Here is a 25,017-nt window from a genome sequence, read left to right on the forward strand (position 1 = left end):
TGTCGTCTGCGCAGGGCCTTAACGGTTTGTTTTTTAAACTAGTTTCAGTTCCACACTTTTCCAGCGGAAAATTCGACTTTTAACTCAGAATCATGGTCTGAATCATCCCCCTCAGTATTCGTTATGATATCACGAACACCCTGAATTACAGCGTTGTGTGACTTATAAAGGCAACAAGAAATGAAAGAACAGTTTACGTTTTACATGCATTTATTCATTTATTTACAACTTATAATAATTTTAGGAGCAATTATTCAACGGCGTTCTATTACCTAGTCTACAGTGCGGCTCGTCCAAGGCACGGAATCTAAATGGAAAGTGCGCACGGCTTCTGGCCACCTCCTGTCGTCAGTTGTATTATGTAAGTTTCTCACTTTCCATAAAGTGCTTCAACCAATTCGAAATAGGAACTAAACATTTTTTTCCTAATAAAAGTGCACGATAGAACAAACAAAACACCTTACCAGACTAGATGGTGGAATGTTGTCTACGAATAAATTTATCTACATACATAGGTATATTTGATTTCGACTATTCTGGCATATGAAATATATTGGCTACATTGCATGTGAGTCAAATATTGTACAAGTTTCCAATCCTTCATTAACAAAAGCTGCAAAACGTCGGAGATTCATGCAACCTCTACAGGTCATGCCTGTCTATACTTTTGTTAGTAAAGGATAAACTTTATAAATTGAAGGTATAATTTAAATTTGAAGTAGTTAATATGAATGATACAAAATGCTTGAAATACAATAAGTAATTATTGTTTAAAGGTTAACAATATAAATCCTACTAATTAATGTGCAATAATGTGGATACTTAGTGACCGTCTTATTGCATTCCGCCGTCGTGCAAGAACATTAAACCTTCTCTGTCAAATCCTCCTTTACCATCCATAAAAACAGGACGCGTTATTAAAAAAGAGGTACTAAAATTAATTTCTAGAACTTGGCTCAAAAACTTGCTGGCAATAGATATAAATCATAATGTTCTTGCATTCGAGCGATGATCGTATATCCATCACAACACTTCACATGTCGATTTACTTTCTATACCCTACACATTTATTACCATCGATCGGGTCTTAGACCGTAGTTATAATAACACAGCGAAATAACATCTACTTATAATTTACAAACGCTTAAAGCTTCCCTGTGCTCGCATCCCCGTTGATACTAAAACTGTTACTATTCGGTTATGAATTAGCTATAGTTTCCTTATTTACCCCGAATACCCTTAAAATAATTCAACGAAAATTGTAACCTATTAATATTAATTGAAAAGCAGCAAAGCCGTGTCTATACATTGAATATTCTCCATGCACTTGTACGCCAATCTTCAAATTGACACGTCAATGCAAATCGAAAACTAAAACAATCTTATTTCGTTTGGCTAATAAAATAAATAATAAATCAATAAAAAATAAAATGAGATATAAAAAGTATATAAAAACAAATAAAAAAACTCCCACAATCAGTTTGATTTCACATCTGTTGGTCAAGGAATTTTAACTTAGTATTCAATGTATAGGCACGGCGCAGGACGCTGCCTGTTTCATAGGTGGTACATTCATTTTGAGCCAACGAATTTGGTCCAGGTTCGTGGTACCTAAAGTTTCCATCAGAAAATTTAGGTTTAATCTTTTCATACACTTATTGCAATTGAGGGAAATGAACATTCCATTTTAGCGGCTAAAGACAGTGTCTTTGGTATATCCCGTTGCGAGGGCTATGCAGTTGCTATGGTAATGTAGTTGCTGCGTAGTCCTTGCACGGGTACTGATGCCTGTAATTTTGTTCACCTCTCGAAGGCTTATAGCTTGACGCGGCCGCTGCAGATGTCGGTGAAGAGTTGCGACGTGACAGGCACGAACTCCGAGCCTGATCTGAAGTACAGCGGGTCTTTGATCACGTCGGGGTCGAAGCCCTCCTTTTGGTACTGTAGTTTCTTGAGCTTGAACGTGCCTGTAACAAAAAAACCTACTTTAGATTTTACGATTCGATTTTGTTTGGGTATGTGTGGATTTGAGTCACATCTTTCTGCCCATATCCGGTTATCCACATATTTTTCTTGCTTGGGTACAATGCAGACTGAATCTAAAGAACGACGTCGCCATTTTCTTTTTTTGCCGCGAATTACTTATTGTCGATTTGCCTAGACGCATTTACTACTTGGCCGGAGCCAAGATTTACTAATCAAATGTCCAACATTAAAAAATCGCAATTTGTAAACGAATGAGTGGACACACTTTCCTTGATTCGCTCTTTGGTGGTGTCAAAACTATTGCAATTTCTGTTTTTGTACATGTGCTTTGATAGCAGATCATATCGTACCCGTGATGTCGATGTCGTTGAGTATGCGCAGGAAGAGCGGGCGCGCGTACGAGGGCAGCGAGTCGTCGAGGTCGCGCGCCAACTTGCTGAGGTCCAGCGCGCGCGTCGGGTCCGCGATCGCCGCCATGCCCGCGCGGCCCTCAGTCTGTGGAATCTGGGGACATATTGCTTTGTTAGCACAAGAGTCAAGCTATCATGTGATAGGCTAAAATTTCAAGAAAATGCTGGTGCTTACCATTCCTAAAAAACATATTCGAAAGCGACCACTCTCCTAACGGTCAACTTCTTAAAAAGTAAAGTCCCTGAAAGGACATCTTGGCGGAAGCGTTTTTCATACCAATGCTCCTAAATAGTGTCTATTTAAAAACCTACTAACCGAGACACCATAGACGACGCAGGCCTTCTGGCTAAGCGCGGGGCTCATGGCGTCCTCCACCTCGGCGGTGGCGACATTCTCCCCCTTCCACTTGTACGTGTCCCCGGTGCGGTCCCGGAAGAACAGGTAGCCCAGCTCATCAGCTACCAGGATGTCTCCGCTCACGAACGCCGCGTCGCCCTTGCAGAATACATCGCGCACTAGCTTCTTGTTGCTGTCGCTCTGGGAGGAGAAAGGAGATGTTTGGTTAGACAGTTGGTCGTTTTACATAGGTAATAGGGATTGCAATAGATTTGGTTAGATAGCGGTATCATTTTAGGTCCGCATCAAATATCTCGACGACGAAAGTTACACGTACTTGTCATGTGTATGTACCGGATTAAAATTGGAACCAGATTACAATTATGTGTGGCAGCATTTTGATTAATCCGTGAATAATCTAAATCATTAACGTGAGAAGAAACGCTGTTTGAATCATCTGATAAAGGTGTAAAGGCCTGAGATGATGGTAACGTGAGAAGGCAGTGGGGCCAGCTACTAACGACACAACTTGAATCATTATTTTTTCATTTCAAATCATGTCATGTATGGTCACATACACGAGTTGAACTTTCCGTTTATCGTTATGTTGTTTTTGTTTCACGAATATCCAGGACTGTTTAATCATCTCTTATAAGTTAAGTAGGCTCTTATAGTTGGTGGGTAAGACGAAAAGTTTTCTCCATATTTTTTTGTCAAACTACCTTCTCTTGCTTTACAACGGTCAGTTCAATGTCAGATACGCTCGAGGACAAACGTGTTGTCTTCCCTTCGCGCTCTTGTGTTGGTTGGTATACCCGCGACGGTAATCTTATGTACTCTACTAGCCGTGGCCAGCCGTGCTAATATTGTGAAGTCTATGACAATAATAGAACTCTGTTATCCTGCTAACTCTATTGTAGTGAAGAACTTTACTTAACGTTTATCAAAAATCTACTGCCGGGAAGCGTTGCATGACTTTCTGGAGCTGGTCTGCTATTCAGATGGATTGTGGATAGTACTTAAAGGTTGGTGGACTTTCTTCTTCGCCTATTTAAGCAGGGTTACTTACGTTTCTATTATATTTTTGTCCATTTTACACTTAGGGTCCTATCACACAGAAAGCGGTTACGCGTTTAAGCTTTCGCGTATGTTATGCGAATATCTAGATAGGTAGATCTATGTAACGTAATATAATATTGAACAAAGAATGAGAACACGGAACTATCAACCGCGTGACCGTTTTCTGTCTGATAGGACAGGAATCGAAGTTTCTATTACTAGCGATTTATAAAATAGTTTAAAAGATTCATCATCATTAATTTAAGAGCCACGCTCTTGTCGGTGTAGCGTTCTTCATTCTTGTCTATCAAAGGCCAATTATTTCACTTCCTTATAAGACACGACGGTCACCTTTCTTTCGTTTTGGTGGTTTTAAACATAAACTGACTATATAAGTCCCACTGCTGGTCACATGTCTCTCCTCAATCAACCGGAGGAGGCATACCTCCTCCGGATGCTCCATAGAGCATACTGCACCACGCTGCAGTAAATATTATGTATCTATCTACCTTATCAACGTATCCATAATATTCCCTAGAAGCGTTGCCCTGAGCAATCAGCCCGATGAACATGCCAGGCTCATCTGTAAAGAAAGGAAGTTATTATTATGACAAGCAAAAACAAAGACCGTCGCTAACAAAACAAAGGACATTGGCGTCATTCCGACCTCATACGTATAACGCTATGAATAATACTTTCTATGAATGCTCCAATAATACTTTGTTTACAACATTCGTTTTTGACATACAGGGTGTGAGTGACATCGTAACGACAACTCAGAATCATGGTCTAAATCATCTCCCTCAGTATTCGTCACGGTGTCACTAACACTCATACGTACTTGTATGGCTACCCGTACGCACTTGTACGGGGTGTGACATCGTAACGAATAGTATAGCATTTCACAAAGAAAACATGACAAGAAAACAACCAACTCAGAATCATGAGCTGAATTATCCCCCTCAGTATTCATTACGATGTCACTAACACCCTGTATATTAAAAAACCATACCATAATATAAAAACATTGTAAACTACATAGTATAGAAGTTATAAGTGTCTATGTAGGTAGTTAGGTAGGAAATATAGATATATTTCCTCAAACCAGACAAAGACGTTCGAATAAAAAACAAAATAATAAACAAGAGACCCAAAGGGGATGAGGAGAATTTAGCTCTGCGCCCTATAAGTACGAATTAGTGCGAGGCGGGGAGTTTTACCGTTCTATGCGTAGTAACATTCTTTATTGTATGCCACAACATCGAAACGTGTAATGTAACTGAGGAGAAGTGGTGTAAGAAACTCCTCAACATTCTCTTCATTCTGACCATTTGACCACGCGCGCTAGGTACATAAAACCTGACTCACTAGGCTGGCACCGGATGCAGTATCCGTTAGGGCCGCGCACCAGGTTGCCCTGCTCGTCCGTCCGCACCACGGCGATGGGGTGCAGGCTGGTTGGCACCAACTTCGGCAGGAAGCCCACCGCGCCCACCGTGTTATCCACGTTTACTGGAAAAAGACAGATTAATAAGATAACTAAAAATACTTACCTACTGTTATTATAAAAGAATCGATCAGCCTAATCTCGAATGATACGTCACTATGCTAATGAATGTCATAACACTGGCTTTTGTACTTTGCCAGATCTAACTCTGACGCGCTGAAGTCATTGTAAAACAAAGGTGCTAATTCCTGTAGACACCGTCTAATTTTATTTTAAGTTACACCTGTCATTTTCTTATCCGCCGAAAAGGAAAGGGACGGGTAATCGACAGGCATAAAAATTATGGAACACGCGTCAATTTTAGGCAGGAATTTAAAATACCCATCCATAATTTTATATTGGCCAATAACCAGACAGAATTAAGTTGACAGCACACGTCAAACGGATTACATATGAGCAAGATGCCTATTTCATTCGCCCGGGTTAATCATTCATTCATTTTAAAATTAACAGTTGTCAATCATCCGGTCCTTTCCTTTTCGTCGAATAAAATGACAGGTAAAACTTATAATAAAAATAGGTGTCTGTAGGAATCGAGGCCATTATCTTATATTCAAATATAATCATTAATTGTACTAACTAGTCGGTCTGATTGATACTGCCTATACGCAACATGAACAGACTGCCCATCCATATGTTCCAGTGGTAGGTATAATTTAGAATCTCGGAAGTCATTACAAAATAATCTTACTATTTGTTCATTTAATATGTAGGTGAATATCTATGTCATTTGAACTAAGCATTACAAACAATTTGTGTAAATAAAGATAATTCTCTATCTGTAATAGGTTTATTGACATAGCCATAATGCGACCTATGAACCAGTCCAAAAGTTCAATCTTTTATCAATGAGTAAAAGTAATATCAATAACTTAAGTACCTAAATAAACATACACGCATGGAGATCTAAATAATACTACATACAAGTCAATGTTTCATACTTACTGATATTAGCGTTGCCCTCAGTTGCGCCGTAAATTTCATTTATCTGAGGCACTTTGAACCTAAACAACAAGATATACTATTAATTCATAAAAAAGTCTTGGGCATCCTAACAGGTTGGGCAGAACCAATAAGTCATCAATGAGACAACTCGCAGTGCAGGGAGCTTGCCAAATAGAAAATATCCCTAATTTTCTATACATACATAAACTCACGCCTATTTCCCACCGGGGTAAGCAATGACTATGGAATTCCATTTGTTTCGATCTTGACACACTTCTCTTACTTCCTCCACATTAATTAATCGTTTCATATACGCACGCCATTTTTCTATAAGATGGATAAATTATCCACATAGCGACAGGTTATCAGTTTGTAATAATAATTGTATAATAAGTAATTCATCATTTTGTGGACATTTGCGGCCACACTGTCTTGTGACCTCATGTTCCGGTTAATTCATGAAATACAACAAATGACACTATTACACCAACCCACCACCCAGTGACAAAATGGCCGTGCGATCGACCATTGTATTCAAAAAGGAAATCGAAAAGAAACAATACCATTACGAAAAGCAATCCGCGATTCCCTTTGTGATAATGTAAATAAAGTTGACAGATTATTCGTTTGATGTTTTACGAAAGTGTCGAATAACGGCCCTAACACAAAACTTAAGTATTTGAATTTTTATTCATAAGAAGAATACTAATTGTAGCGCAAGCAACAGAATGAAGTATTTGAAAATTGCGTAAAATTTTCTTGCCTTAACGGTGTTTTTAGCATTGAGAAGCGCTAAACACCGTTTTGTTGTAAAACCGACAGTTTTAGAGTAATAATCGTGTGTACCTATTATATACCTACTTACTACTTAGTTATCGCTTATAACTTTATACATAGGTATGTAGGTAGATAAATACTTAGAAGTTTAACATTTTGGCAGAAGCATTCATAAATATAAACCTGCATACGTAATTGGGATTTAGGCCCATGACAAATGTACACTTGCAAAACTTTGATAACTTTCGGAATAAAAGGTCACCCATCAAGTCAATGAACTATATTACACTGACAATTTACGTAGGTAGGTATTAAAATACGTATTTATAACTTATTCAACAATACTACAGGGCGAGGACTCTATATTACCTACTTAATTCGACGTAGATTAGTTCAGTGAACAGTCACACACACTCACATTTCTCCCTGAACTAACCTGCGTCGAATTTAGTAGGATAGAGTCCGCGCCACAATAGAAATCCCTCAGAGTTGAATAAAATTAGATGACTGGTTTTAAAAGTCTAAAGAGACAACGATAAATTATTTCGTGAGATGGTCTCTAATGCTTTGCGTTTACTAAAATGGAATCGAAGCAGACAGAGCGTACACAGCATCGGTAATTACGAATTGTTACGACAGCCGGTCCGAATTTGTCGATGTTCTGATGCTCTGGTTCCGTTCTAGTAGACACCTAGTTTAATAGTGAGCTTCCACCAAAGAAAAGATGAGAGGGACAGAACGGAGAAATGCAGGAATAGGAAGCGATAGAGCAGCTCTGACATTAGTAGATTACTGCACATCTCTCATTCCCGCTTCGTATCGCTTCAGTGGAAACTCACTCTAGTTTACCTGTCAACGATCTGCTGCCAGATGGCGGGGCGCATGCCGTTGCCCACCATGATGCGCACGCGGTGCTGCGCGTCGGTCGGCCGCGCCGGCTGCGCCAGCAGGTAGCGGCACATCTCGCCGATGTATTGCGCGACCTGCCAGGTATTTATATAAATATTATCAGTATATTGTTTTTCCTTTGAATTATATTATATATAGCTGCAAACCCACTGACTGACTGACATAGTTGTTCTCCCAGAAGGAGCGTCGGGGGTAATCCCTATAACTTGCGCTCAATGGGAAATATTTAAAAATATTTTGTAAAAAATCTTCAGCATATTAGTGGCCACAACCCTATAAAACCATGTATTTTGAACGGGTCGAGACGTGATTAAAATAATGATAAATAATAAGGTAAAAAACAATTACCTTATTCCGTGACCACGGTCACTGCAACGCGGTGTAAACGTCAAGAAAATAAAATGAACAAGGTAATTGTTTAGCTTATTCAATCACGTATAGACCGGTTAAAATAGTCAAAAAGTGTGTGAATAAAAGTCACACTACAAAATTACCTACCTAAACTAATGAGATTTTTAGTTAAGTATTTTTTTATTTTGATTTTTGGGTCTGTGCCTAGCAGTGGGACTTATATAGGCTGTTTATGTTATATTATGATTATTTTTTGATTCCGAGACTATTACTCCACGTAATCCTATAGGTATTTACTTAGTATACGTACCTACCTAAAGGACGGAATCTTGATTGTTCACAGGTAAGTGTAACTACCTACCTATTACCACGGAATGTATATACTTACTATAACTATTTATCATACAAGGTAAGAAGTTTGAATTATACCTATATAAAGCCGTTAATAAATTAACCTATTGTTTCGTCATTCTTGGTTAGTAGATCAATATCCGAAACAAATCTAAATTATTTACAATTCTCGTACCTCCGTTATTGTAACATTCAAACAATTGTTTCCGATAGGCTACTGTAGCAACGCTTAATTAAGTTTATTGTCCCACATTTATAAAATACGGTTAACCACACAGGTATTTAGTTTGACAGCCATACGTACTGATGCCTACATTGAAGTAGGTTATTGAATTAAATATTATAGCTTCTTATATTTTTTTAAATACTGGATGGATCTTCGAACACCGGAAGTCAGTACCGTAAACGCAAAAATATCTAGAATCTTTGTCTTTTTGCAAATATCCAGTTGGAACTCACGTAAGTTGGCGTCATACATAATTTACTTTCATGTATATCACATAGATGGGAGTTACCCTGCCACATCACAACCTAAGTAATGAATATTTCTGTAATATCTTTTATAAGATATAAGGGACCATGCCTGATAATGTAAATTTATGGTTAAGGACATTTGTTAGAATAAAAATGAACAATAACGCGAAGAACCCCATATCTATTGCCCGAAACATTTTCGGAGACCAGCCGGTCAGACGAGTGTAAATGATTGAAAAAATATATTCTTAACGTACCGTGGCATCATGCTTGATGCAGTCAGTCCAGTAGTTGGAGGCGGAGAACTTGGCCCGCAACACGGTGGGGATACCATCCACCAGGGCCACACACGTGCCCACAACTCCACCCGCCGTGTGGTACAGCGGCAGCGGGTTGTACATGCGGTCCGAGGAGTTCAGGCCCAGCATGTGGGTTGTCGCCACCACCACTAGCAGGTATCTGTGGGGAGAAATAGAGTTTTTAATAGTGAAAGACCTCTGTGGTTCAGTGCTTGAGTGTTAGGCTCACGACGGAGGTCTTAGATTCGAATCCCGTTGGGGTCATAATCACAAAAAGTGTTTTTGTGATCCCTATAGCTTGATTAGGACATTACAGCCTGATCACCGGATTGTCCTAAAGATGATCTGTGCTTAGAAAGGCACGCTAAGCAGTCGGACCTGGCTACTATTTACCTAAGTAAATATTTCAGCCTTTGGCGGCTCAATAATAACCCAGGGTTGGCGAGGTCGGTAGACATCTCACAACCCACGCAAGAGAAGAAAAGAAGTGTTACGCGTATAGGTAACCCGTACGAATTGATAGGGTCCCTCTTGTAGCAAGGTGCATATGATAACTGACGGAATAGTCCATTTTCTTAGTAGTATTTCCTTATCGAAAAAAGTCATGGTTTTCCTGTGTATTACTGGTTTGCTTTTAAAGCGGGGAGCCTTGGGCTTGAAACCCGGTGCCGAATTTACACTAATGAGTTATTACTTTTAAAGTGCAATTTTCACTAACATAGTTTGAATGTATTTTGGCTCGACCATCATCGACGGTGCGTTATCTTGCGGAAATATATGTAAAATATAATATAGTATAATATATTTGTGATTCGTCGTTGCATACTAGGGAGATATTCAGTTCATTTACACGGGTCATTACAAGTCGAGGCTTTACTCGATCAAGAACATAATATTTTCATAAGGTAATCCATTGACTTACATCTGTACACCTTGCAAAATTACGTAGATTCAAAAATGAAAAAGTGACATTGAATAAAATGCCCCCCCATCCATCCATAGGGAAGGCCCGTGCCCCAGCAGTGGGGACGTTAATGGGCTGATGATGATGATGATGAATAAAATGATTCTGATTCTCTTTATGTTAAGAATGAAAGAATACGATTGTCGTGATTGAGAGTTTAATTTAGAGCTTTTTACAAGATTGAATCAGGACGTAAGAATAGTTCAATATTTACCATGTTTAAATATACAAATTTAAGACGTTTGTTATAATGTATTTTATTTTAAATTTAGTAGTGTTGACTTAAGCTTTAGTCTAAAACACGTTATGCTGATAAGATGAAGCGTCGAATTTTGGTAGCAATTGCCACTAAAGCTAGTTCCCGCTGGCGCCGCATTGCGCAATTCCACACACATGCCTTTCAATACATTTTCCATATACTTACCTAGTAGAAGTTAATGTTTTCCTATAGCTTAACCTAAAATTTCCAAACACAATAGTTAAACAATAGGGTTTGGATTTTAAAAGGATATTCAGTCTTATGGCTTTAAAGCCATTAAGCACATATCCGAATTTCATTTTCTATAAAATGTATGCATGCGAAAGGAAGTTTAAATCAGTAAGTACTTACGTAGGTACCTACTTTTTATCATAAATACCAGTACCTACATTCTCAAGTTGACCTTAGACGGATTGACATTTATTTACTTAGGTAACTAGGTAGGTGGTAGGGAACAAAAATAGGTGTCAACGGATTCGATACGCTACTTATAGGTGTCTAGGTACTCATAAGGTATTTTGTGTGGGCTTTCTATGACGTATTCTTATCGAAAGACATCTGTTATTTCCCCCGTAGCTTTTTTAAACACCTAAGTATAAGTACGATATAATTATTTATCAATAATGTATATAGGAAAAAGGTAAAAAAAATATACATTTAACCAGGTAAACGATATCAATAATAGAAATCACTTTTTTCTTGCCCACCTAGGCACTCTAACAGGCACGTTACTCGGTAAGAGCCCTCTGCGTTCCCCATTTTCGGTCAACTATAAGTCCCGTTTTGGTGTTGGCGAAGGATGGAGGGGGAAGCTGGACTGAAATGGCGTCAAATGAAAAAGTGCTGGAAAGAGTTAAAGCAAAAAACCATAATAGACCTGATACATAAAGAACATTATAGAAGGAAAAATTGAAGGAAAGAGAGGAAGGTGTAGACCGGCTGTAATTGATGCTTGATCCTTTTTGTAATTGTTTTGTAAAAAAAATTAAGTGATGTTAATGGTGCTAATTCCTGTAAATACCATCTAATTTTATTTTAAGTTATATCTGTCCTTTTCTTATCCACCGAAAAGGAAAGGGACGGGTAATCGACAAGCATAAAATTTATGGAACACACGTCAATTTTAAGCACAAATCTAAACCAACCGTCTAAAAATTTTACGTCAGTCAATAACTCGACACATTAATTTACTCATTCTTCCTAAAATTAAGAGCTGTGAATCATCCGTCCCTTTCCTTTTCGACGGATACGAAAATGACGGATATAACCTAAAATAAAATTAGGCGGTGTCTGCAGGAATCGGGGCCATTGTCTTGTCTTTGTGTGTGGCGTCCTTTTATAATAAACAATTTCTATTCTATTCTACCTAGGCGAACATTTATGAAACAAATAAAAGAGAAGGTACAAGTCGTGTCGTATCCGGAGGTGAACGATTTGGCGGAGCGAAGAGTGATGGCGATTACTCCACCGACAAGAGCGCTGCTCTTAAATAATGAGAGAGTTAAGTCCTGTAAAAAAATCAAGAGCACTTACTTGGAATTGGGCATAACAGCAGCTTTGGGCATGCCAGTGGTTCCAGACGTGTAGATGTAGAGCAGCGTATCCTTGTACCCAGGCTTGTCGCTTACGAGGGGGTACTCCGGGGGGTGCTTGTCCATCTCAGCCGCCAGGTCGATGACCCCGGGGGCCCCCTGCCCGTACAGCTGGAACAGCTTCAGCTCTTCAGACAGCTGACTGCGGATCTCCTCAATAGCTGCATTAAAAAGGAAATGTTTTCATGTTAGATTCTCAAAATTACCTATATTTTGATTGTATTGAACGGTAATGACGTTATAGATCCAAAACATCGAGTGGAATGTATGAGAAGTCGGTGGTGGATAACACGCGGGGTTTTTCGATCTTTTGTTATTGCTAGTTCAGATTACCCGTCAAAAAAAAGAACACCAACCAGAAGCAAGTTGTTCAGAGAAGACGATTGCCTTGGCCTTCGCGACTTGGATGCAGTGCAACAGTGGTTTGTGCCGCAGATTGCTGTTGATGAGGGCTGAGACTGCGCCCAACTTGGCCATGCCCAGCCAAGTCCATACGTACTCCGCACAGTTGGGCATGAATACGCACACCACGTCCCCACGCTTCAGGCCCAGATGCTCCTGCATGACGCGGGATACCTGGTTCGATTTTGATGCCATCTGAAACATAGGGTCTGGGTTAGAGGGTTGAAGATCGAGAGTGTGATATACAGAGTGTGATACAATAAACGCGCACAATCGGTACTTAATCGGATACTGAAGTGGGTAAAAATAGAAGTCGCTTGGAAACCGTGTCGATTTTTACGACTAGGGTTTCAGGAGAAGTCTAGTCGAGACAATTCAAAATGAGAAGTCGGGAATCTGGCTTTTGTAGAGACGAGAAATCCGTATTTACGACGTGCTTAGGATAATAAGCAGCTGAACGCATTCTATGATGTCCGTATCCAAAGAATGTTGGATGGATAAACGTGGGGCAGAGAGCTCGGTGGGGCGTGGGTACTTAGTTCATCTTGCGATGGATGTACTTCTGAATTCCCTATTGGGATATAGCCGTGAGCTTATGTTATGTTATATGTTATGTAAACGTGGGTCTCAGAAGGTTCGTTAAGGCTTAAAAAGCCCGATCAATAGTGAGACGCAATTTTTCATGGTGTAGACATGTAAGTAGAGCAATTGGTACATACCAATATTTTTTATAACCTATGAAAAGGTCAAATTTTATTGTACCGTCGCGTCGCGTCGGAATAATTTAATACCTAGTATTAGGTAGGTATTATAGTGTGTAGATCGATCGGTAAGATAAGTAGGTACCTAAACCGCTGGTCAGGAAATGGAATAATGACATCAAATATTATTTTCGAAGTTAACATCGAAATCTATTTTTGTATAACAAAAATTCGTTATCAGAAGTTTTGATCGGGATATTTTTTTGACCTTGACAATAACCATAAAAATCAAATTATTTTGTTTACCAGTCTCGAGACAAATGTCACACACATTTAAAAAAATAAAATTTTGACGCAATACAAAATTACGAAGTTAGAACTAAAATCCACAAATAATCGTACTTATCTCAATCACACGAAGCTGATTCATAGCTACAAATCAAACTAAGTGTAATCAGTCAATCACTGGTGCCAATATCTTTCTGAAAGTCATGTCTAGGTTAAAGGCTTTATTTTAAAAGGTACATACCTCTTTTTTTACTTCGTAAGCTGACATACTTACGTCTAATCTAATCTGTCTTGTCTGTCTTCCGAATTCTATAAATCAGCAACGTGCGATGAGAATGCAGTACCTAGCAATTTTTATTTCGTTTTATACACCTACCTATGATTAGGAAATTTTGTCTTGATTTATGATTAATAAACATAAACACAGGGCCGGAGTTTCCTGTGAGTCTCACCAATGGGTGGATCACGGAATAGAAGAAAGAGGTTGAAAGGCCCTAACGCACATTTTGTATGAGAACCACTGACGCCGGTTCAACCCCACTCTCTTTTACTACTACTCCTGCAAACATAACTACGATAGCTCTCCTACTTCTCAAATTCCGTATCCACTCTACCAGCAATGTATATTTTATGTGACAGTCTGCAATTTTATGATTACTTTCCGTATGATACTGCATACAAAAGTATTTTTTTGATAAATAGTCGATCATTCTAAGGTTTTTAGTGTCCAGGTTTGATGAGGTTGGTAATCCACCTCTCAACCCACACGACAGAAGAAGCTTTCTTGTGATAAGGAGGGATCTCCTTGCATGATAGTCGATATTTGATTTTTGACGTGCACGTTACAATGCACAAGACGACCTCTTAATATACCAAGGAGCTCAGTGGGTCGTAAGTTTGCGGACGTGTGGAGTGCAAAGTTAGAGTATGAACAATTTCTTCCTACTTATATGGCGCGAATCACTTAGCCCTACCAACTTCTTTCTTCTATTCCGTGGATACAGACTGAGTAGATAGATATAATTGATTTAAAACAAAACCAAGATACCTAATTCGAAACCAAAATATTACTCATGAGTTACTCACGTTCCGACGTGTCAATAAACCCGATAATCTAGTCAAATCACATGAATGGAAATGATGATGGACAAAAAGTATTCGCTCTCTGTCTCACATGCAAATCACGTATCACATACGTAATGAAGATTCAAACGTAAGCACTTGGTATTGCCTTAGTGTCCGAGAGCCAAGAATAACTTCGGATTGACTTTACAACAGTAAGTAGTTGAATGGAAATTAAATTAGCAGTTGTGAATAATTTTGTTCTGTAACTGCTAAACTGATAAAGCAAAATATTAATTTGCTTTATCTGTCTCTAGACATCTTTGGTGAAGCAAAAGTTTAAGCCTTCCAAATTAAAACATCGGCCAACTTTGTTATTTGGTTTGTTGCTGGTTTAACTGCCTTTTGGAATTCAAAGTGTCTTAGATTCCGACAATAGTACTGGGGGCGACAGTTGGATTAGGTATACAGAATTTAACCATTTTAGATAGAAACTTTTATCGCCTCAGTTATGTAGCCATTCTTGCACTTTGTTGTCTATGTTGTTATATGCTAAACTGGGAGCGTATAAAAACATAGGCCATGTTCACCTGCTTGTCTGACAGAGGGTTATCCTTTTAACATAATGGCCAATTCATATGGACGATAGGTAGGCTGATCCCTTATCACCATAAGATTTATCATAATATCTGTCTAAGGATTTCTTATCTAAAGGCTGCAAATTGTCTTTGATTAATTGTGGTTCCGCCCACCCCATTAGGGATTACGGGCATGAGTTTCTTAATATATATTGTTGTCTAGATGCCTTAAAGCTACGCTTCCACTTCAGAGGAATCAGTCCGTTGTTATTTCTCGGACCGTTTTTGACGATCTGCCCCGATATCTAGTTGTTGATCGAATGTTCTCTAGATTAGCAAATACGGCGTCAAAGGTTGCTATGAAAACTCAAAGACATTAATACGGTCTGTTAGCTCAAATTCCAAAGTGGTTCGAAAATCTTCCCAAACCGGATGTCGGATTGTCCTCTAATGGTAAACACGCCCCAGCTTAAGAGCGGATTCGGTTCGAGTCTGAATGTTGATCGCAAAATTTGACTCCACCTCCTCGATCGCGAAGAGATGAAGATTCTTAGTGGTAAATTCCCTCACCTCCTTGAAGGTCCAGGTGCGGTCGCCGACGACGATGAAGCAGGGCGCGTCAGGGTGTTTCAGAGCTCGCTGGGTGAACAGCTCAGCCACCGTCGTGTTCTGTCGACCCCATCGCTTCGAACGGATCATGGCGTGAGCGTATCGCCATAGGAATCTGTACGATAAATACATAAATTAATATAAAATACAGATGCAAGTACGTAGTGGTTACATGAGTCATGGCAGGGGCCTTTGGCGGCTCAATAATAACCCTTACACCGAGGTTGGTAATCCACCTCGTAAACGACATGATAGAAGAATACTACATCTTTAACAACGCAAACATAACACATACAAACTGCGTCATGCCTGTCCGAAAGGGTAGGCAGCTATACATAAATGAATATTAGGTCTGTATTGTATCTTCATTCCTATAGACAGGATTAAGCCCGATCTTCCGATATTCTCTACATTTCTGACTGCTGAACTACAATGCGTTAAGTGACCTACCTGATCTATGGACGCGCACACGTTACCAATACATAATTAAGTTTAGGAGTACATAGTTAAGTAACTTTAATGCTTTCATTATACTATTTCTATCACGTGCTCAGCGGTGAAGGAAAACATCGTGAGGAAACCCACATTCCCGAGAAATGCATTTTCGAGGGTATGTGACCTATCCTGTATTAGGCTGATTTCCCCATCGCGGGTTGGAAGGTCAGACAGGCAGTCGCTTCTGTAAAAAACCGAACCTGTCAAATCTAATAAATAATAACATTTTTATTCATCATCTTCTACAAAAATGTGTAGTATACAATTATATAAGTTTTTTGAGCGTTATTAACAAGGTTTTTCCTACCTCCTAAACTAGGTCAACCTGTATTTTAGGAGGCAGAATTCATCCGTGAGCTTATAAAATAATCTTATAATCTTCAGGTTAAGTAATCGGACCCTGTGGAAAACGGGATATTGCTAGGGAGATGATGATTGTACTGTTTCTGTGAACGACGAATAAATGGACCTAAGAGATATTCGTAATCAACCCTGCGATTCATTTGCCAACCCTATACTGGCTGTGGATGGGAAGGCCGAAGATGACATGGCTAGACAACGTCAAAGAGTGGATGAAGGTGGCGACCGTCGAAGAGCTATGGGCATACGAAGCCAGAGACCCATTACATTCCATACTGATCGCCAACCTCTAGTAATGGAGAGGCATGACAAGAAGAAGAGATATTGACTGTCGTAATATCTGTTACTGTTCCTGTTAATAGCGAAGAATACAGTGAATGGACAAATCAGGGGAGAGAGGTGTCCAAGCACCACTTTCGGAGGATACATGTAGCGTGACGTTTCGTGCCGGAGAACGCTCCACTGCGCGTTCATGTTCCAAAAACACGTTTGCGCACGCAACTATAATAATTGGTAAGTAGTAAGAATACGTGCGTGCATACCATGTATACTACTTATTTTTTTTTTTTTTTCAAATTTCTCTCAAACGTAACTCGTTGACTTGAATACTTTTCTTCTTGTCACGCCGCTGATGCTTTAAAAATGCATCATCATAATCATAGAAATTACAACAAAACAAAAATTGTAGTCAATTAGCGAGTCTCACCTGGACGAACTCCTTTCCTCGCTAAACTCCTGTATTCTTAGAGAAATTCAGTTTTTTTTTTGAGTGTGACATATTGTAATTTTGCCACATACGGCATAGTTACTTGCCCGGAAAATTTCTGCTCATAACAGTTATAAACCGCGTGGCAAACTATACAGTACCTCTCGAGACTAAGCTTGAAAATAGGGATAAAATAATCCAAAAATAATCCAAATCCTTTTATAGGTACTTATCGTAATATGTTCTAATACATAATCTAGGCGAACATGACCTCTTGCCCTTAAGAAAAATATCGTCATGTGTTGTGTATATGATTTTTCCCAAAGAAAAGTGTTGATACTCGTGCAAGTTGACCGTCAATACTCTTTTGAATGTTTAATGAGAGAAATACATCATGTGACGAGCATTTACGTCTCGATTGCGGTCGATAGACATCGACGAAGTAGTCTATATTATTCGTGAACTGCTGGACTTCTAGGGCTTGAGGCGAATATTGTCGACTCAATGGAAAGAGACAAATGTTGATATTTTTTATCGTGATATATTTCATTTAAAATTTGCTTTGAATGGGTTTCACTCGGTCGCCTGGGGAGCGCTGAGGGCTGTTATCCGAGGTTGCCCAGATGACGGTTGTCCCCTGACTCAAACCGTCGGAGAGAATTAAGCTGGAGAAATGCGGCCTGAAGTGGCTCGATAGCGATAAGCGCTTGGTTAGGTATATCACACGTGTAGGCATCTAACACGTTTAATTATTTTGACCGACCAACCTGCATACACCTTTGCTAATAACTTTACGACTATTCCGTCAAGGCCAATGTTGTCCAATTCTATTCTATTATCAATAGTATTTTTATGAACTTCTTATTGCATTACCCTCTTTCTGATGCAGTCGGATAATCATAAATAAGACTCTGCGTATCTATTACTTAAAAACACCTCCCGGATTCTTGACCCTAGAAGAAAAAAATCTAAAAACCTACAGGAAAAATTGACAAATATAAACCTAAAAATAATCTTACTTACAATTTCAATGTGTACCCCAGAATCTCAAGAGATAATTCATTTACCTGGGTTCCCAAAATAAAAAGTTCCTGCTCGCAAATCGCAGCTGCCATATGTTTAAACCTTATTGCTTTGTGATCGGAATAAAAAACTTAACCGGCAGGTTATTTATACAGAGTGGCCCAGAGGTTCACGTTCAAAATGAAAACTTAAATATAGGGGCTCATTTGCTACCAAAAACACCCCCACGTGTATGTTCAGCGATTATTTACGGTTTAGGAGATATGACACGTTTTGTACCTTTTTCAAATTTTTGTATCTTACTTCAGAAATCATTATTTTGTCGCTATTTCTTTGTTAATAATTCTTTTATTTTAACTTCACACCTATCACTTGAAAAAATAAAAACAGCCAAATCAAAGATAAAAAAAAGTTATTGGAAGTCAATATCAGAATTTGACCATTTTGGACCCGACGTAGCCTAGTCTCATTGTAGATAGGACCATTTAATGATAAATTCGAAAAGTAATTTAGGGAAATTACTTAGGTTTAAAGTATGAAAATGAGATACAAACTAGTTTTGAATTGCACAAAATGTGCAAACACTGCGCAGATGGGAACGCCTGCCTGACTACTCCTTTCCCGTTGGTGTAATTATTTATCTTATGGTTACATTTAGCTCTATAGGTATAGGCTAGTATACCTGTCAGTATACTACGCAACTTTATTATTTACCGCAAGGTGCATTATGCTAAAAATAGTTGCACTATGCTTCAGTTGGTTAAGTTAATAAGTGCCCTGTGAACCAAGCCTAGCTAAGTTTACATATCTATTTCACTAAGATCTATTTAATAACATTTGCGTATTATGCCAATAAAGTACTTACATACATAACATAAATAGCCTATATACGTCCCACTGCTGGGCACAGGCCTCCCCTCAATAAACCGGATGGTGTATGGAGCATACTCCACCACGCTGCTAAAGTACTTATTTTAGGATTTTACGATACCGCACCGACCGTCTCCTGGAAAATGAACTTAGCTGCATGCGTCAATAAAGGTGTAAGTACCACAATAGGCTAGTTTCCAACGAGTCAAATCAGTTACTTTTTACTAAACGTCAAAACACGAAATTACTATGGAATTTGTGTGAAAAAGCACAGTGTGACGTCATAGAAAAACGTGATAAAATATCCGGCTAATTATTACGGTTTTCTTGATTAAAATTCATAAATAAGTTAAGTACTTACAAAAATTAAAATGTTTTTCGTTAGTTTTAAATCTATCTTTATATAATGAGAATTTCATAATTTATCTTGAACATAGTACACGACCCAATTGGGTATAAGTACTATAAATAGTAGTCCTATGAACTGGGAACGAATAAAACAAATAGATTTATTTCTTTTTTATTTTGGTGCAATAAAGTGTATTTGTATTGTATCACGTTCAGATGCTTCTTCCTGGGCATGTGGAAAAAACGGACAGAGATTGGATGATGGGCTGCCTACTTGGCCTTGACACCTTTTTTTTTGACGTGACTTATTGTAGATTTGCCGCAGATGGCATTAACTACTTGGCCGGACAAATGGGGAGCGCTGAAGGCTCTCACCCGGTACAACGTTTAAGACAGGTCTGAGGGTGCCCAATTGGGCGCGAACCTTGGCTCAGGGCGACGTCTGAAGGAAAAATATTTGAAAGAATTAATCGACCCTAGCGGGTCGATAGCGACAAGCGCTGAATGAGGGAAATCGTCGATCACGCCGGCGGGGTCGGTATCGGGGCCCTGAAGTGTTTGGTGTCGCGAGCTGATTGGCTGCCTCTATGGCTAGAGTAATCGGGTCGTCGAGATCGTATATTACGTCCTTCGGACGCCTATACTTTTCAGTACCGTCAGCCTTGTCACCATAACGTCGCCTTATAATGAAAACCTCTGCGGTCCAGTGGTTGATCGCTGGGCTCACGATTCGGACGTCCCGGTGCAGACATATCACAAAATCACTTAGTGATCCCTAGTTTGGTTAGGACATTACAGGCTCATCACCTGATTGTCCGAAAGTAAGATGATCCGTGCTTCGGAAGGGAAGTTAAGCCGTTAGTCCCGGTTACTATTCTGGTGTAAGTATGTATGAGTCATGTTAAGGGGCTTTGGTAGCTCAATAATCACCCTGAGACCAGGGTTGGTGAGGTTGGTAATCCATCTCACAATCCACACGATAGAAGAAGAAAGTGCCTTGAAAAAAACCTTAATAACATAATAAAAGATCTTGATATCGATATCTTCAACTGTAGTATACCATCAGTGAAGCGGAAATTGGCAAAAAGATATTAGTTGGTTGGGAGTATCATGCGTTGTAATTACGTGATCGCAGGCATTTTTCTGCTTGCAGATTTCTATCCCGGGCATTGTGGGCGACTGGTTGATTTTTTCGTGAAATGTGTTTGCTATGTTTGTATAGGCACCTAGTTTATTTTGCTATCTATTGTTGCTGTATGACCAACATAATACCGAAGTCTATCTGTGGAAACCTATAATTGGCTCTTTTGTGATTTATATTTATGTTTATACTATTTGATGTAGCTGTTGGTTTTCCTATAAATAAATAAATAAATAAATAAAAGTGAAAACCTCGTTTTTTGAAAAAAAAAATGACTCGCTATAGACTCGCTAGTTTCTATCTAGGTAAAAATGTTTGGTCTTAAGTTTTACCTATATAGAAATTAATTGAAAGAAATCGGCGTATTGTTGAAGAAAATTACATCAGAATTGTCTTCTGATTGCTTGTTGCCCTGCGCACTGCTTTAGGGATTACGGGCATGATTACATTGTGTATTATATAATATACACTACCGGTACTTAGTATACAATCGTATAGACTTGGAATCCAGTGAACTGGTGCATAATGTAGGAGAAGCCATTTAGCTTCAGCAATGCGGCGCTCGTCACGCGACCGGCCCACCGGCACAGTACTATCGTAATCCCATAATTAAATGAAGACAGCTTTTAACCTTGAACACAGTATATGTAGGAAAACCCATTTATGTCTGTGACGTTATAAAAATATTAATATATTTTCTACGAACCCAAAAACCACAGTATTTTTGTTACAAAATTAAGGGTTAAAGCAACTCTATATTTGTTACGCGATAAATAAACCAAATCCATTGGCTCAATTATATCGCTTACCACGCGATATGCGACAACTGCATGTTACTTGAGCGGCTAATAGCGACATGAAGTATATATCTATTGTTCAACACATATAAAGAGCAATAAAGAACAAGAACATATATAGAGCATATATAGTCCAATAAAGAGTTTTTGTATTGTATTGTATAAATAAAAGTAAGTACTTATACTTAACTTTATCCAATTATCTCATATTAAAACAAAGAAATTACACAAGTAAGGATGTTATAAATAAATATGTGTACTGAATAGCGACAAATGCGTCACCTTTGTTAATGATAACTTGATAACATTACATTTTACAATGACCGTCTATTAAATTAATAATAATTGGTTATTATTGAAGGTACAACTAAACTGTCAATATACAGTTGTATATCAATGTTCAAAGCTTAAGTATATAAGATGTTTTTAAACTATGAACTTCCTTCTTATTGGTTATTTAATTTTCATTTAAGTATTAAAATATTATAAGAAAAACGATTTATTATGTATTTCAACTGGATAATTTGTGTTTTACTTATCGAAAAAGTCACCTATTCAAAAAATAGAGACAAACTGGACCATTTAATATTTTATAATTCAATGAAGTCAGTGTCTTATTTTACTCTAGAAATATAAATGTAAATGTGGTTTTATAAAAATACAGAAGTAATTATTATACGTAGTACCTATCAACATGGACCCGATGAGGGCACTGCAACTGGTGGAGAGGACAACATACATAATTATTAGTTATTATACTCTCTCTTTCTCTTAAAATGCATTAGAACCTAATGTAACAACAGTCTATCTATATACTTAAGTATCCGAAATTAAAAGTAGGTCACGTAAAATAATGGTTTGGCTACGCGTCGTTACAGTAGCGACTCTACATATAATTTTACAAAGTATATTTTACAAATTTTCGTTAACTCAGCCAAAAGCAAACCTACATCAATGAACACCCCCATACATGTTACCCAAGTACTTTGAGGTCTTTTATATAGTTGTCTTTCATATCCTCATTCCAGTCTTGAGGGATCGCTTGCGTTCTGCGCGTTACTCGAGTAAAGTTCACGTCGAAAATAGCCCGTAGTGTCTCAGTTCGATACGTCGTATAAACAATGAGATGCGGGCAATATTCGTTCTTTGATGATGAGATAGATCTCTAACGTCATTATTAGTAGAAAACATGACTGATATCGGGTTACAATTTGCCCCTTTTGCACGTGTGGTCACAATGAAATGTGAATCCAGACAAATCTTTGGATTTCCTCTATCTACTATCTCCCTAGCGTTATCCCTTAATTAATACTTTATATACTTATTATCCATTTTTTTTTCTCTATCTTCTAGCTTTAAGTTAACTCAAACACGTGTACGTGTTGTTTTATTATTTGTTTAAAACCGTTTTTCACAGGGTCCGCTTACCTAACCTTAAGATTCGACAGGTCCGGTTTTTTTACAGAAGCAACTTCCTGTCTGATCTTCCAAACCGAAGGGAAAACCGGTCGAATTACAGGTTAGGTACATACCTCCAAAACATTTCTCAGGTATGTTAGACTTTGATCTCTGCTAAATACAAACATTTGGTTTTCATACGATTTAGTTTTAGGTGTTATATGAGGTTTAGAGACTGTATGTAAGGGTCTGAGGGGTCTGAGATTAAGATTGTGTTGACAGGTAATTCCAAACCTCTTTGGTTTTGTGATTAACTTCAATAAATATTGAATTACAAAATACTTTGAACAGATTTATGTTTGAACGTTTAAATGTATCTGTTTATACTTCAGCATGAAAAATATGATTGACACAAAATGCTGTCCTTTATATTAGTACTTTTATTATGAAGTTGTTATTGTGTCTGTGTATACAATGATGTAGTACTACTACAAAGCTGGTGTTTAAATATGCCGCCGCTCGAATGTCGGGACAAAATGAGACGTTCCGAACTTCACAACATTATGATCTGACAATTTAAGCAAACCTGTTTCGATATAACAGCACTGTCAAGTAGGTACAACGTGTGGTCGGTGTATTTCACATTGTCAAGGGCATCAACCCTGCTGAGTGTGTCAGGCCTGGGCTTCCGAGTCGCAATGCAGCTTGCGGGATCTGCCCTTGACGCCATGTCGGCTATAAATAGTTCCCAGTACAAGGTTTATAGGAAGAGGAGGCGGAAAACGCGATATATGTGGAATGTTTTATTACGTATAGATTTGTTTGCTTAATAATTAATATTCAGGTCAAGTTTAATATTGTCTCCGAATTTCTCTCTAAAAAACCTTAGGTACGTAAGAAAGTATTTTTAACATCGACTTTTATAACAAAGCTACTTAATTGTGTCTTTGAAATATCAATACCTCGCTTCTCAATGAAATAAATCTTCAAAGAAAGTATCATTAAATTCAATGCTAGCGTCATCGCTTTATGCTTCATGGCTTTCGTATGAATAACCAGTATGTATTCCCGAAATAAATTATGTAGAGCTCGAACAAATGGATTATTATAAGACGTAGAAAGAGAAAGGTGCTTACGTATTTATTTGAATTGAAAACTTTATTGATAAAGTTACGTTGACACAGGTTATATGATTAAAATTTTTACGTGAGAGTATCGGTCGACAGTGGTGTAGGAGAGCGATCGATGTCACATGCGACATTCAGGACTCTGTCGATAGCGAGTCATGGCCACCTCGCTCGCAGGATGCCACTCTATGATAATACTTCATAATTGAAACTAAAACTAAGTATACATTTTTACTTCAATACTACAATTTCACGAAAACGATGACGCTATTTAAGATATAACACGCTTTCCTAAGTAAATGCTTTGTAATAAACATATTTTTATTTATTTATATGTTCTTATGTGGAAATATACTAATGCGAATATTCCCTAAAAATATATAGATTGCGTTGTTCAGTGTTGCCTTCGTTTAACTTTTCTTCGTTTAACTTCGTTGTATCTTTTATCTTTGTTTTTGGGTATAAATAATGACCCTTGTTATTACACATCTATTAACACATCTTCCACCCATTATTATTCTGATCAAAATAAAGAGAAGCGATATAGGTAGCAACATAAGTCTATACATATACGTATAGATATAGGTATATATGAATAAAAATATTTTTTATATAGGTATTTATATTTTATATTATTTTTGGAAAAATTATGTACCCGAGCAATGACAAAATAGGTAATTATCATGTTAAATCTGAACAGAGCACTCTATATTTTTGGGGGAACGTAGCATGGAAAGTCTCTCGTTGGAGACAGTTTCGCGTCCATAAACAATGGAATATTTTCTTTTTAAATAAATTTTACTAGTTTTTTAACTTAAATTGTGATTAATAAGTTAACGCATCAACTAATAATCCTTAGCCTATTAGTGTTTTAATCAAAGATGATTCCTAT

At 38.1% G+C, this 25,017-nt stretch overlaps 1 protein-coding gene across 1 annotated transcript in view; it reads right to left on the reverse strand.

Annotated features, from left to right (window-relative positions):
- Positions 1-192: 192 nt before the first annotated feature.
- LOC126371687 (long-chain fatty acid transport protein 4-like) overlaps positions 193-25,017 on the reverse strand; it is a 32,730-nt gene continuing 7,905 nt past the window's right edge. Inside the window, exons 2-12 of the mRNA XM_050017026.1 lie at positions 15,822-15,975; positions 12,577-12,817; positions 12,162-12,381; positions 9,364-9,565; positions 7,871-8,004; positions 6,245-6,303; positions 5,161-5,304; positions 4,302-4,375; positions 2,713-2,934; positions 2,337-2,490; positions 193-1,967 (exon numbers count right to left, since the gene is read on the reverse strand). Coding sequence (XP_049872983.1) covers positions 1,816-1,967; positions 2,337-2,490; positions 2,713-2,934; positions 4,302-4,375; positions 5,161-5,304; positions 6,245-6,303; positions 7,871-8,004; positions 9,364-9,565; positions 12,162-12,381; positions 12,577-12,817; positions 15,822-15,975 — 1,756 coding nt within the window. The 3' untranslated portion in view covers positions 193-1,815. The remainder of the gene's footprint in view (positions 1,968-2,336; positions 2,491-2,712; positions 2,935-4,301; positions 4,376-5,160; positions 5,305-6,244; positions 6,304-7,870; positions 8,005-9,363; positions 9,566-12,161; positions 12,382-12,576; positions 12,818-15,821; positions 15,976-25,017) is intronic.

Source organism: Pectinophora gossypiella, chromosome 1, assembly GCF_024362695.1.
Source record: "Pectinophora gossypiella chromosome 1, ilPecGoss1.1, whole genome shotgun sequence".
NCBI classification, from domain to species: Eukaryota; Metazoa; Arthropoda; class Insecta; order Lepidoptera; family Gelechiidae; genus Pectinophora; species Pectinophora gossypiella.